This window comes from Pyrgilauda ruficollis, unplaced genomic scaffold (genome assembly GCF_017590135.1).
Source record: "Pyrgilauda ruficollis isolate IOZ18807 unplaced genomic scaffold, ASM1759013v1 scaffold59, whole genome shotgun sequence".
NCBI classification, from domain to species: domain Eukaryota; kingdom Metazoa; phylum Chordata; class Aves; order Passeriformes; family Passeridae; genus Pyrgilauda; species Pyrgilauda ruficollis.
The window spans coordinates 4,957,981-4,973,539 of record NW_024527599.1 but is presented as its reverse complement, the minus strand read 5'-3'; the positions used below and the strand labels follow the sequence as shown (position 1 = coordinate 4,973,539).

The following is a 15,559-nucleotide window of genomic DNA, read 5'->3' as shown; positions in this document are numbered from 1 at the left end:
GATAGGAAAATCAGTTCCTTCTGGAAATCTCAAACCCAGACCCACACAAAGAAACATCATTTGATTTCCTGTTTTATATTTCCAATTAGTCTCATGGTCTGGAAGGCCTGAGTTCTAAGCTTGGAAAGACCCAGCCTGGGAGGAATTCTGCAGATACTCTCATGAAGTAATCGTTCTAAAATGGCCAAAATTTTCCAAGCCAAGTCCTTCACAGCTTCAGCAAAATGCTCTGTTGTCTTCTACCCTCTTTGCCAAGGTGAGGAGAAAAGGGATAACCCTTGGAGAAGGAAGGTGATGAGATAAGGAAAGGAAAATAGAGATAAATCATATACAGATAAACTCTGCCTAGAAATTGGAATCCTTCTATCAGAGCAGTGCAATCCCAGAGCAGGTTCTGGCCAACGTGATGAGAACAAAGGCAAAACCAAAGGAAAATAACTCCTTTTCAAGTGGGGAAAATGTACAACTGCAGTCCTAAAACACAGCTGCCTCAACAAGGACTGAGGAGAAACTTCCACCCTCGCACAGTTAATCCCAGTTTATATAATCCTGAAGCCTTTCGCAGCAAACGTCACTTCAGCAGCTCTTTCATCAGCCCCTCCCTGAGGCCAGGACAAAGTGATCCCAGCTGTGCACATCCAGGAGAGGCAAGAGCCAATCCATCCCCCTCACAACACAGAAAATTCCACTCCTCTGGGACAGGCATTTAAGGCCAAGAACTTTCGGTTTCCTCCAGTTTTTGTCTCCTCATTCAACTCCAACCCCTCGCCGTGAGAACAAAATAACCACCTCAAATCTGCAGTCAGCCTGAAACAAAACAAAAGCCAAACCAACTCGACTGAAAGTGGCTTTTTGGTGATAATTAAATGTGCCCAGGGGATGTGATGCAGTCAGAGCCTCCTGAATATAAACTCCACTCAGTCTTGTAGCCTCCCAAACCCAAGTTGAGTGCAAATAAAAGGCAGAGCTGAGCAATAGGCACTGCTCCATGCCAGCATTTTGCTTTATTGCATATGTCCAAGTCTACCACCAGCTTCAAATATCTGTGTTAACTGTTTCACTGCCACTGACATCAACTGATGGGCCATAAAAGGAGGTGAAAATAAACCCTTTTTGCAAAATGGAAACAGATCAGTCATGCAGAAGGAAGGAAGTGGGGAAGGAAGACACTACTTAAGAAAAAAATAATCACAGTGATGATCATATGTTCCTACTGAATGATAAATGTGAGGCACTCAATAAATTAAAATAACCAAAATGTTGGTGATTTTCTGTTAGCAGGCAGACATCAGATCTGGTGGCTGTAAATTAATGCTAGAAAACCCCCAGTGTGGGGGGTTAAATGTGGTGCAGGGGAGCTAATTAACCATTAAAGCAGGTTGTCTATGGACAACACTCATTCCCTTGTTGTCTTTGCAGGGGATGAATTTCTTTGTGCCAAACCACCTCTAACTGAAATACATTTAAAACATCCTCTGCTCCAGGTAAGAGATCAGCTTGGACCACTCTGACAGCCCTGTGGCAGGGAGTATATTCCAGATAACTGGGAGAACACAGGCTGTGAGGGTGTGTCCAGACCCTTCCTTTTGGAAATGAGTTTTTCTGGAAGCTGCCAGGAGAGCTCAGTGCTAGAGGAGCTGCTGTGACCCTGAGGGAGGACTCAGTGCAGCTGCACCCTTTGGTTTGCACTGGCCCAGGACTTGTGCAATAAACCAGGCTGGAAATCTGACAGGGATTAAAACTAACTCAGATTCTTTTGTTGTTTTAATCCAGGTCATTTTCCCACACTGGTCCCACGTGTAACGATGATGGCCAGGGACAGGGTAATGGGGAACCACAGCAGGGCCAGGGAGGAGCCAGGATTCAGCAGCAGGGCCAGTTCCTGCTGCCTTGAAATGCTTGGGAAGCTTCCACCTAAGAGGCAGGTCAGGTTTAGCCTAAAAAGCTAAAAAAGCTCAGCATCAAATCCCTCCTCCAGGCTTTGCTGCCTCCTCCAGGCTTTGCTACCTCCCTTTGGGTAACACCTCCAAACCAAACCAGGGCAACTCCATCAGCAAAACAAAGAGCAAGAAAAAAACAATCTGGTGATTTTCTCTGCAGGTTTTGAGCTAAATCACCTCGCTGTGGGATTGGGAGAGTGTCAGAAAGGAAAGGAGGGAAGGTAGCACATTGAATCAGTTATTTAGGGCAGCTCCACCACATCCACCTTATAGGTCCCCTATGGGATCAAAAGGAGGGCCTGGCTGAGGATCCTGAACTTTGTAGGATGGGGACACCTAACGCCACACCCAGCACAGGCTGCAGACAGGGAATGGCAAAAATCTGAGCAATCTGCATGTGATCGTGGTGCCTGTGGGCTCAGGAGTGCCTGTGCCTCCTCTCAATCTCTCCTTTCATCCTGTGCTGAACCCGCTGTCCTGAGGGTCACTCCAGAGTGCCCAGTCTGATTTCTGCCACCACATTTCCCAAAGCCACCCCACGGTGCCATTTCCAGGGATTTGTTCCCACATTGTTTTAACCCACTCTTTGCTTTTAATGTCTTCTCCAGAGCCTGGAGCACAACAGTGGCTCAGGGCCAGGAAGGGAAAAGTCCCCCTGGAATGGTGGGGACCAGGCCAGTGCAATCACCACCACAGTTCTGCTTCCAGGGCTTTTTCTGCCCTGCGATTGAATTTTGGGAAAGACTTTCCGCTGGTGTAAATTGGTTGCTGAATGCAGCCTGCAGAGCCAGGTTTACATTGGCTGGGGTTCCAGCTTTTCTTTGTGTTCCTACAAGAGTCAACAAGACCAGCAAATACCTCCAAGCTCCTGGGAGCACAAAACCACTCACAACTGTACCAAGGAGTTTCCTACACTGAACTGGGAAATCGCTGACATGGGATTGTGAAGGTGTAAACACATATTTTTCCTTTAAACTCTGCTTAATGCCAAAGCATGATAAAGTTTTTCCTCTGCTTAGGACATGGAGAACTAATACACCTCAGAAATGAAAAACAGGACCTTTTGCTCTGTGCAGCAAAATCCAAAGGATTTGAGTCAGCCAGGCTGAGCACTTTGGGGGAATTTGTGCTGGAAAATGGGAGAGCAGCTCTGCCATGAGCACAGGGGTCTGGGGCTGATGTGAGCAGAGCAAGAAACTCCCCCTGGCTTTGTCCAGAAGCTGCTCCATGGCCATGGAATACCCAACATGGAGCAAAGACTCATTCCCAGGCTTGATTTTCCCAGAGGGGTACTGGAAGGGTTTAAAACTCAAATCCAGACATTGAGGGAACAGGCAGCACCAGCAACTTCCCACTCCTTTCCATGAGAAAACACCTGGAATTCTCAAAGTGAACAGTCTTGTATGGAGCAGGGAAACTGCATAACTGATTCAGAAAGGAAAGTCACAACATAAACAGAATTTGTGTTTCAACACCTAAAAATGTATCTTGCAATATTTTCTCCTGGCAGTGTATTTTCACAGATTGGGTTGTATCCACTCAGGAGACTCACTGGAAGAGCCCCAGGAAGTGGCTCCATCTGGGAAGAGGCAGGCACCTTTATCTTGGTATCAAGTGCAAGATGATTGATCTGCAGGCTCCAGAAATAGCCACAAAGCCGGGAACGGAAGAACAGGCCAGACCCAAATGTGAGTGGGAAGGGAAATTCAGATTAGATTCTGGAAGACAATGCAAGCCTGAACCAAGAAGGAACTTCTCGTGGGGAGGTGGCAGCTAAAAAATATTTGTCTCACGGATAGTTGGACATTCTTAACTGTCATGCCAAAGCTGCAGGAAAGAAAAGAAATTCCTTTGATTTCTACTTCATTCTGCAGTCTGGGAAAGGGTTTCTTGGACACGTGGGCCAGACAGCAGAGCAGACAAAAATCAACTGTTGTATCCAAGGCCTCAATTCCCAAGGTGCAGAATGGGAAAGCTCCTCTTTCCCTCTGCATGGAGAAAGAAATAATGAAGATGGCAGAGGTGGACCAGAATCAGGGATTCTGTCAGCAAATCCCTGACAGACTGAAGTTCAGGCACTCAGGATCCTCCTCCCTCCTGCCACACTGAAAATCAGCTGCTCATTTTGGACACAACTCCCTCTGTCAGTCAACAGCTGGGTTGGAAAGAAGGTTCCCTGAGAGGCAGCTCTGTGTCTCCCATAAAAATCCCCTGCAAGCAACCACGTGGGTTTGTCTGCCCTTTCTGAAGCCACCTGAGCTGAGATAGTAATTGATAAGATATGTATTTGCTTTTAATTATGTAAGGAAAATGAAGTGATTTCCCAAAAGACAACTTGGGAAAAGCAGAGCTGTCAGGTGGATTGGGACCAAAACCAGGTAACAGCTCTGGTGACCCAGACCAGCAGAGTCAGAGGGAACAACTTGAATTTGCAACTTGAATTTGCAGCTGCCACTCAAGGACCATTTCTTAGAATAACTTTTTATTCTTGCTTCTTTTAGACTAATACATCACCAGCAATGGAATGTCTGGAGTCAGGGAACTCAGAACTTGGTTGTCCCTCTGATAGTTCCCATCCTAACCAGATGGAAGGATGGAACTCCAGAATACACTATTTAAAAAAAATTATATTAAAGAGATAGAAATGCTACATCCTTGACTAATTCTTGTAAAGTAATTATTTCAAACGTTTCCACATTTTGGGTAGGGACAAATTGAAATAATAAGTAGGTAATATTATTTGTTCAATATTTATAACATAATTGTACCTTCCAGATTTTACTTTGTGGGGGGATGAGTAAGGAAATAAGCAATTAGCAGTGAAAAGGAAAAGGCAGTTGTAAGGACTGATTTGAAGGACAGGAAAAATGTTTACCATTAAGAGGGGTAATGATATTTCAATCAACAGGCTAAATATAAAAGAGCACTAAGAAAAATGAACTAGGCAAACCAGAAAGATCACCAGGGCTGGAAAAGTAAATACACAGAATTTCTATATTTAGAGAGCTGACATTTTTTGCTCCTGAACAGATGGCACAAGCTGCTGCTGGTTCAAAGATGTTGCTGGTGGCAGTTTTCTCAGGAGACCTGTGCCCACAGGCCTGGGCATCCCACAGCAGCTTCAGAGGACAAACAGATTTCAAAAAGGCATTTAAAAAAGGCGAAACATCAGCTTGCTGCCCCTTCAAGTGAGGTTTGATGCTGATTTCCAGAGCAGCTGAGCAGGTGAAGGGTGGCAGAAGCTCAAACGTGAAGAGCCAGGGCCAGCCTGTGTCCCCTGCAGCTTTGGGGCACCCCCTGTGCCCCATCCCTGCTGCACTGCCCTGGCACTGCCCACCCTTCCCCTGCATTCCACACCCCCACAGAACCCTCGGACACCACGAGGTCTCTGAGACACTCAAACTTTCCAAAGAGAACTCCAGAGCATTCCGGGGCCACGCGAAGGGCGCCTCCACACCCACAGCTCCCTCAGAGAACAGGGCCACCACCCCAGACACACCTCTGCCTGTCACACTGCCACTGCCACCTCTGCCAGCCTTCCTCCAGGCCCACAGCTGGGCAGGGGGTGGCCCCAGCACACCAGATGCCAGCAGAAATACCCTGTGGAGCTCTGTCACCTGCACTCCCACAGAGAAGGACTCAGGAGTGTCTCCAAAAGCTCTGCCCTTCCCTTCATCACTTTCTCAGTGGTCAGCAGCAGAATATTTGGGAAAACAGGCAAGGATCTCTGGGCTGAGCAGGTATGGGATACACCAGCCCCATGGTAACTCTTCTTTAACAGAGAATTGCTCCAAGCTACAGAAGTGACGTTTTCAACCCTTCTCTTCCTAAATTTGGTCACTTTACCAATTAAAGCCTTGAGCATTCTTATCCAGGCAAAAGCTCACACACTTTTTTATAACACTCCCTCATTCTTGACCTCAACGCCTTCCACAGTCAGTGAATTCCATGGCCCAATTATTCATTGTATGAAAATAATCTTTGCATCTCTTTGACAACTTTTAGCTTAAGTCAGTGTCTCTCTTTCCATGCTACACAACACAGAAAAAGGAGCTCTGTGTTCTCTATGGCACTGTTATTTATTTCTCCTTCTCTTGTCCTCATCTCTTTTTCCAGGTAACAATCCCAGTCCTCTCAATCTTTTGCCACAAACTCCTTTTCCCAAGCCTGGGACTGCCCCATGCAGGACACAGGACCAGGTGTTCTGGCTGCTGCTAAAGCATGGACAAAGTTTTCCTAAACCAAAACAGCCTGGAGGAACTGAGGGGCAATAAATCCTTTAGCAGGTACTTCCTGCCATGGCCTAGGATGGCAGGAATGGGACAGAAGCCCTGGGACGGACAGGAGCAAAGCCCAGCTCCAGGACAGTCCCTTCACATCCTTGTGTCCAAGTGAAAGCTCCACCCTTTCTTCCCTCCCAAAGCTGAGCACAGCTTCCCCCTCTCTTCCCACTTTCTCAACTCCCACCTTGGCTTCCTCCTCCAAACAGGTATTCCTTGAGTTTTTAGCCAATTTCACCCCAACTTTCCAATGAAGGGATCCTTCTCAAAGCATTTCACTTTCTTGCTGAAACCCTGAAAATGTTTCTCCTCTCTTTTTTTTGAGACCAAATACACGTCTGAGAGCTGCAAAGCCCCTAAAGGAGTGAAATAAACCTTAAATAAACCTTACCCCGCCTCGGAACTTCATCTCTGCCTCCCGCCAGCTCCCGCAGCCCTCGCAGAGCCTTCGCTTACGCCGCTGCAAAAAGCAGCAATCTCAGGACAAGTTCTCTCTTCTGTCAGTTGCCTTATTTTTTTAATTTTTTTTTTTCATGGCATTTTCAGTGCAGTCAGAACTCCCTCCCTCCCACCAGCTCCTACTGGAGCATCTGGAGAGGGCGTTTTCCAAGGAGAACTCCCCTCCCAGCAGGAGCAGCCCAGCAGAGGCAGTCCCAGGGAAATCAGCTGCGCTCTGCCTGTGGAGTTCCCGCTGCCCAATGACAGGGAAAAACGGAAAGAAAAGTAATCCCAGGCACTGGAAAAGCTGGGGCTGAGCCCAGCACACAAACCACAGCCATCAGACAGGAAGAGACGAGCTCTGGGACAGTGGGTTATTGTCCTGGAACAGCAGCGTGGACAGGGCTCCCCACAGCTGCTCCCAGCTCACCCCAAACACAGCAAACACAACCCCAGCCCTGGCACTGACATTACACTTGGAATCACCCCCTCAGAGAATCAGAGGCCATAAAGAGGGCAGGGTTGGATGCAGTTTGCCTTCACAAGGTTTTAGAGTCACAGAATGGTTTGGGTTGGAAGGGACCTTAAGTTTCACTTATTTCCAATTCCACCAAGCTCTGTCCAACCTGGCTCAGCAGGATTTTATTCCAGATTCCTTTGGAGCCATCCAGCACCAAAACACCCACTTTACCTGGAAGTTGTAAGGTCCTTATTACAAAAATAACCTGCAGTACCAAGGAAGAGCCTTCTAGAGGACACAGTGAAGGCACTGCTGCCCTCAGTCCCCCGCCCTTGCAAACAGAAGTTGCACATTTTGCTGTCTCTGAGCTCATCAGTGTTCTCACACAGAATTATTTATGATCACAGCTACAGCAAGACTGTGAAAACCCCACCTCATTTCCCACCCACCTGCCTGAGATAAGGACATTCTGACAAAAATACTGCACAGCCTTCACTAGCATTAGGGGGAAGTGAAAGAACAAGAGACAGTGGACACAAGCTGGAAGAAAGGAAATTCTGATGAGTTATTGGGAAATTTTTTTCCCACTGAATGCTGTCAAATACTGGAACAGGGGTCCCAAAAAGTTGTGAAACTCTATCCCTGGAGATATTTAAAACTCAACCAGACAATGTCTGAGTGACTCGATCTAAATTGGTCCTGCCTGGAAGTGAGGTTGGACCAGAGATCTCCAAATTCTTTCCAATCTAAAATAATTCTATGATTTTATTAATTATTTTGTTCCTCAAAGGACTAAGCTGTGGATCCATCCCAAAAGGAGTTCCAGGTAGTGGAAATAAAGATATAAATCTGTTAGAGAGGATGCCACCCCTCAGGTGTTTCAGGCAATTCATACTGTGAGCTGCCAAGCACATTCTCTAATCATTGAACATGCTGAGCTATGGAATGATTCCCAAGCTCAGCTGCTGATGTTTCATGACTGGCACTATCTGCACTCAGCTCTGCTTAAAGGTTTTTTTGTTTGCTTTGTTTTTTCCCTTCTTATCAAAATGCACCCTTCACAAATTCCGCTACAGGAAGGGTAAGGTCAAGCTCTGAAGTAAAAAGATTTAGAGCAAAAAGCTAAAGAGCTTCATTCTCCTCAGAAAGGAGGCTATTTAAAAGCAAACACACGTAGCAGATGTGGTCAGTGGTTGGGTGCAGCACTCCCCTCTAATTAGCTCTGCCCAAGGGAGAGATCCCAGAGATCCTGGCTGTGGTGGATGTCACCATTCCTTGGCAGAATGTGCCAAGGATTTGGGATGGAGCTTGGCTGCTGGGAGCACTGCAGTGCCACAGCTCCTCTGCCCTCTCAGCCTCCATTTTGAACATTATTTGTGGTTCTTGCACAACTCTGTTTGGCAGGACTTTCATTCACTTCTTATCTCAGTTGGGTGAATTTTTAACAGCAGCAGCTTCAGGATGTGGCTCGGAGGAGGGTTTAGCTTTGGGCTGGCACTGAAGGAAGTGGACACTACCCCAAGCCCCTCTCCTGTGCACAGGTGAGATCAGAGATGATATAAACTCCACTTCCCAAACTGAGCCACATTAGCCATTAGTGAAACACAACAGTGAGCCCTGAGCCAGGAGTTTTCCAAGCATAATTAAAGCTGTGGCCTGGCAGCTCTAATTCTTCAGGAGGAGAATGTCAGTGCTCCACCAGCACTCCTCAAACCAGTCTAATTGTCATCAAACAGACTGAATTAAACTCCTGTTACAATTCTAAGTATCAGCAGAGTTATCTTCACATAAACAAACTTACCTTTTCCCTAGTTTACACCTCCTAACACTTCTCAGGTCACATCTCATCACAGAAAATGCCACATAAGAGAAAAATATACAACAGCCCAGCACTTAGAAGTACATTTTTTACATAGTTCCCTTGTTTTTTTTTTCATGCAGGAGAACCCTTTTATTTATTTATTCACTGAAAAGATCTTTACTCAAAATGCTTTTTTTCTGCAGCCAAACTACTGCCCAACTCCTGCTGGCGAGGAAAACTCTCCTGCATGTGGGTTAGCCTAAATTAGGAGGGGGAAAAAAAAAGTTGAAAAGCAGAGATAATTTTACTTTATAAGATCTTGAGCCTGGATTAAGAAGGTGATAAAACCAGACTCTTCCTTTCCAGCAGCAGAGCCCAGCCCTTGTCTGTGATTTCTGCTGAGGGTGGCTGGCAAGGTCTGGCTCACTCCAACAGGCAACTACAGGCCAAGGGATGAATCAAGTTTTCCAGGCCTCACCAGTTAGAAGTGACTCATTTAAACCCTGGATTAGAGCACTGGGATTGCTCTGCTCGTTGCAGATAAGCAGCTGATTCCCTGAATACAATTTCACATTCAAAGCAAGGGGACTGGAAACCTTTCCTGTCAGCCCTGCTCCGACAGGCTCGCAGAGCCGAGCGTGACTCGCTGAGCTACACCCGCAAGCAGTGGCTCTGCTGAAAAAATAAAGAGTTTGGCTCCGTGAAAACACCATCAGTGTTCCCCCTCTGCAGTGCAGATTCCACTGCAAAATATAAATCTGGAGGTATGAGATGCTGCCTTGGGTTTATGCTGGTCAAAAAACAACGTGGGTCACATCTATGTTATTCCAAAAGGTGTCAAGTTCATCTATCAGTGAGTTCTTTCTGGATTTTTGTAATATTCGTTATTTCTGCCTTGCAAAAGAACTACAGAATAAGACACATTCCATAATTAGAAAGCACTTGGCAAAAATACCATGGGAAAGAAACCACCCTAAACAGGCCAGGAATTTGAGAGCCCTTCCTCTTGCAGGTCAGAAGAATGTCTTAATCAAAAAATAGAAATGTCTTTAACCTGTCACATGTGTCCTGCTGTCCAGATTATCCTGATCTAAAACTGATTAAAATGCCTCACATTCCTAAAACACCTTATAGCAGAAGCTGAAGGTTCTGAGAGACATTTGTCCCACTGCTTAGGAAAAACACCCTGTGTCCAAGAGAGGATGAACATCTGACTGCAGGATAAGGATAAATCAATATCCTGCCAAAGAGCCAATGCTAAATATTGTAACAGGTTTGATAAAAAGGCAAAACCTCCTATGTTATTAGTTCTTCTAATAATTGTCTCTTTTCTACCCAGTTTTTGGATTAAAGCATCTCCTCTTCCCCTCTCAAGAGTGCTCCAAACAAGTAGTCATGAGCAGAGGTTTGAACACAGGACATTGGCCCCTGCAGACACAACATTCCTGCACAGTTATGAAACTGCACACCTAGAAGGGTTAAACCAAAAGCTCATTATACTCACTCAAAAGGTGCCTCAAGATGATGAAAGTTCCTTCACTTTACTGCAAACTTCATGACATCACAAGTTGACTGAATTCCCAGATTCGTGTGAAGGTGTTTGCAGGATTACAGAGAAAACCTTAAAAATAGTGAGGTGTGGCCAAAAGGGTTCAAAAACCAGAAGACAAAGAATATTTAGATTATTATTTTGGATTCTAATTTATGCTTTGTAATGCCTAAAAGTGTCAATACTGGTTTTGTTTGTTTCAAGAAAGCTTCATCAGTGAGAACACCAAACTTCTTTTCTTCCCAAGCTCAGTCTTTCAATAAATTAAATAAAAAAAAAAAAAAGAAGTATTGCAAAAAAGTGGAGATGCACATGTCTCCTTGGATTCCTGCACTTTCTCTGCCAGTGCTGTTCCCTGTTTTGATGCCCCTGGTGATGGATTAAAAAGCACATATGACAGGCTTGTATTTAGTTATGGCTCTCGCACACACACAATAATTCTGGGTCTGTGACGTGAGCGAAAACAGAAACTGGGTTAATCTAACAAATTAAGATAAATTTTCCTTGTTGTTGCTTTCTGCTGAAGCAGTGAAACAGAAATGGCTGGCTTTGACAGTGGCCATCAGAACAAAGTCCCACTTTATAATTACCAGATGCCCTTAATGTGATGCCAGTTTGTCTCATGCCCGTGGCTGCTCCCGCTCACGGCCCTGTCAGGGTTTCCCTGATTTTACAAACACACTCCAATCCCAACAGCAATTGTTGCACTGACTCCAACAACAAAGTTTAAACCCAGCAGTTAATTCCCTGTGATTGCTCTGGCACAATCATCTGCAGCAGCTCCCCTGCAGCGGCTGTGGCAGGGACGGGTTTGGAGGGAGCTGGTAACACAAACAGCCTGACTCAGTTCAGCTGATGTGCATTCCTGCCGACTGACTTTCCAAACAGTCACTCCTAGTGGCAGGACCTACATCTTCCTTTTAAGGGGAAAAAATGTTTTCACAGGAAAAATTAAGTGTTCAAAGCCTGTGCATATCTCTGTGCTTCCAGTGAGTCTCGCCTTTAAAAACACTTCTTGTTGCATGCAGAACAAAAACTTCTCCTTCCTTAATTTAAAATTGTTCCTCTTTTTTAACACAGCCACTGGCTGTCTGCCCATCCCTGGCACTCTCAGGTGAAATATCCTAGCACACAAACCAGCACTGAACAGAGCTGGTTTTCCAGAGGAAGAACTCAATCTGAGTGAGGAAAACACGATGAAAAGAACAGGGAATGTACAGGCTGCAGACAAAACTTTACAGCTCACACTGCTGACTGACAGTTCCTATTCCTCACATTTCTTTTCCTGCATTTCTGAAAAGAGGCTCAGTGTTAGAAAGGGCTTAAGGCTGGAAAGCAAATCACAACAAAAACTTCTTGTTCCATCCACACGAGATAAGGAAAGAGAGAACACTGGGGCTTTGCCTGCAAGTTAGATGAAGGAAACAGGATTTCCCTCTGCTACTCCCTGAGCAAGATCCCAAGGAAATGTTTCTAATAATAGGAAATGACTATATAAGGCCAGATCAGCACTAAACTGTTTGCAGTCTGGAGGAGAAGGATGTACAGGAATCCTGAGGAGAGACACACCAGGCTGCTCACACATCAGGGGAAGGCAGCACACCCAGGGCTCCCCTCCACACACAGGGACAGAGCTTAACCTGGGACTCCTCTGCCCAGCAGGGTCCTGTCCTACAGCCCAAAATAGCAACTAAATGGACAAATTAGAGATGCTCTGACCTTCTGTAATGCCCTTGCTTTTCTCCACGGCAGGAAAAACACTGAACAGACTTTGAAATCTACAAAATAACACTTGCAAAGCGAAGCTGAGCATGTCTCTGATTGGAAAGGGCAGGAAAAGACACAACCATGCCCTGAAGCACGACATGGGCAGTGCTGATGCAGAGGGCAGGCTGAGAGCTCCCCTTCCTGGGCTGAACATCCATGGAGCACTAATGTTTTATGAACTGGACTGTTTTTACTCATCTTGGTTTAAACAGTAAAGCCATCAAGCACCATTTAAGTTCATTTTTGCAGCACTCCCACAAAACAGCAGAATTAATGTCTCCTAGGCCAAGAGTTTCAGCAGCTCCAGGCAGCTGTGCACATCCCAGCAGAGCTGCCAGGGCACTGCTGTGGAGCTGTAGCTCCAAACCACACTTCCCACCATCCCTTCAGCAGACACCAAACCTGCAAGCCCAGTTAAAGGACACATTTTCCTCCTCATACAAATGGAAGGGATTCCTACAACAATGCTCACAGAGGCCTCATTTGGGGGAAGTGGTAGAAATGGAAGGTTTCTCTGTGATTCCCATCAAGGGGTATCTTTCCATCTCTGCTTTGTCTTTGGATAAGGCCAGGAGCACCCAGTGCAGGGCAGCCTGCTGAGCAAACACAGCCCCTGAGCTGCCACGGAAATGAGCACAATATAAATTGCTAGACAGATTTATCACCCAGTTTTGGTTGTTGGTTTTTTGGTTTTTTTTCTCCCTGACAGCAAGAGATGTTTGTGACAAAATGTACAAACAATTCTGTATCTGTAGCCCTGCCACATCCTATGTCTCTTCTCTGCAGAATGACACAACTTCCAGGGGAGAGTGAGGCCAAATCCCAGCCAACATTTTCCTGTCAGCCGGTGAGATCTCCTTGAGCTGCAGGGCTCAGTTTGCCACAGCAAATTAAAAAAACAAAACAAAACAAAACAAAACAAAAAACCACCACCCAAAAAATATAAAAAAACCTTAAAAAGAGAGACTTAAAAAAAAATCCAACCCAGGCTACACTTGTGAAAGAGTCATTAATGAGAGATTGGATTTTGACAGCAAAGCTCTCTCCACATCACAGCATCAGGAGCTTCCCAGTCCCCATGAAAACACAGATGATATTCCAAATTATTCCAAATCCTCTCCAGTGTCCCACAGGATTCCTCCAGTGTCACCAGGACCTCAGCAGCTGCTTGTACCTGGCCCTTGTCCCCACAGCACCTGGCCAGAACAGGGTGTGCACTCAAAGCCTTCCAGGGCATGTTCTGGGCCAAGAGGATGTTTCACATTGGGCTTTATCTTTAGGGACATCTTGATTTCTGAGGATTTTTAGACTGACCTTTAATTTTTGTCCTGTTAAATACTTCACATCCTTGACTGCACAGCAAGGGGGAAAATGAGTGCAGGCAACAGGCAGGTTTTTCAGAGCTGGGAAACACAAGTGGTTATGACTCTGAGAGAAAAACAGCTACAAAAAAACTCTAATTTTAAATGCTCTTATGCCTCTTTTCTCATGTAATACTTGCTCCATAACAATTATAAAGCAATTCAGCAAGATGGCTTCTGCTGGTATGGTTTGTGGTCAGTGGTATCTGGAAGTTAAATTTGGAGAAAAATATTTTTGGGAACGAGCTCCCTGTGGATTTAAGTCAGTACAAAGTCTCAGCTGTCAGGCTGGACCCTAACACTGTTTAGTCCCTGTTTATTTTTCATACCAGCTCCAAGGATGCAGTCACTAAGATGTTTGCTCAGTTTCAAAGTCAAGTCCAGGAGAAATAAGATATTTGTCTTGGCTCTAAGAAGTGAGAAGAATCACAGGTATGGGACTGGGAGTCTGAAAGCAGAGTTCATCCACCCCATTAATGTTGTATAGACAGGATCCCAAGCCTCCCCTGTGCCCCCAATGATTGCAAAATTCTTCTCTAAATATAGGAATTATCTGTTTAGAACTGCCAGCACTAAAGCAGAAAGTTTAAGTTACTTTATTTTCTTTAGTAGGTTAAATCTGAAACGTAAGGAAGGCTACCTGAAAGACATCATTCTTAACTGAGCCAACACACATCATTTTACACAAATCCAAATACCAGATTTATCTACTATATCAGACTGCTTATAGGAAAGAACTGAACTTCACTGACCTCTCCTGTCCTTTTCTCTTTTAATTGACAGCTTTCACCAATGTAGCTTTACATTAAAACAAACCACACCCAAAATCAGACCATTGGTACTGTGAAAAACAGTTTAAAAAGGAAATACCTCCCTCCAAAACAGCCAAATGAAATTGTTTCTTTTAAGGCAGCATGGAGCTTTTCCTTTTCATAGAGCTTGAATAAAGCTATAGTGGAATTCCTAATTTGTTTTCAAAGCCACGAACTTTTCTGTTATGTGGAGACTGCAGCATAGGTAATATCTAGATTTTATGAGTATATTCAAGCTTCCAAAGACAGAAGAATAAAGGTCAAATGACTAAAACTTTCCTGAAAAGCACAGGAGAGAGGCTCACATATGGAACATATTTGCTTAAATTTGGATTTTTTTATAAAATACATTATACATGAGTGATACCCCAACAAATAACTAACCCTACTCCTCTCTACTGTTACTGTAACAGCAAAATCCCTTAGTATGGACAGTTTGCAGTAGGATAAAGATGTTTATATCAGTGCAATATCTGGCCTATCAGTGTCATTTGTACCCAAAATATGAGGATATGTTGCTGTGAGCAACATTTTGTATTAGTACAATTGTATTTGCCATAGGTTTGTTCCATGGATTATCCACAGGTTCCTTAGGGAAAAAAGCCAAGTCAGCAACCTGTAAGTGTTGGGTGATACCTGGGAGTAACAAATTCTTATTTTCCTTCTGGGTGTGACCCTCCTTTAAAGCAAACGTAGCAATTCTGTAGCAAACTCCAAGTTCCCAAGTGGAGTTAAGTTCTGGGAGCACATTGAATGCTTTGGACATTCAAACAAGTGGAGCAATTTTTAATTTGATGATTTATAAGTGAAGAGTTTACAGGCACAATTTGTACTTCCACTTTTTTTTTTTTTTTTAAACTTCTTTTTTTTTTTTTTTTCTTTTTCCTCTCTCCTCTGTTTCAAACTGACTTTGTTGGCCTAAGGCAGGCAGTTATTTTGGGGCAGTGAAAAGTTATAAATAAGTTCTAACAAAACTATTAGTGGCACACATGAGACTGAACTTTCCAAACCCTTCTTTGTAAGGGAACAAAGAGCACTTTACACTGACTGTGATGGCACAAGCCCCCTAAGAAAAATTCAAGCAAAGAGTCTCAACAACTAGATCATGAACCCAAAAAAAGAATATTGGATGAGCTGTAGAAATTCCAGAT

At 44.6% G+C, this 15,559-nt stretch overlaps 1 protein-coding gene across 6 annotated transcripts in view; it reads right to left on the bottom strand.

Moving 5' to 3' along the window:
- Positions 1–15,559, bottom strand: part of MYO1C (myosin IC) — a 51,558-nt gene that overhangs the window by 19,849 nt on the left and 16,150 nt on the right. Inside the window, exon 1 of one of the 6 annotated variants that reach the window (XM_041482757.1) lies at positions 6,612–6,809. The exons of the other annotated variants lie outside the window; for them this stretch is intronic. Coding sequence (XP_041338691.1) covers positions 6,612–6,629 — 18 coding nt within the window. The 5' untranslated portion in view covers positions 6,630–6,809. Of the gene's footprint in view, positions 1–6,611; positions 6,810–15,559 lie in introns of those variants that run through there. 6 annotated transcript variants of the gene reach the window in all.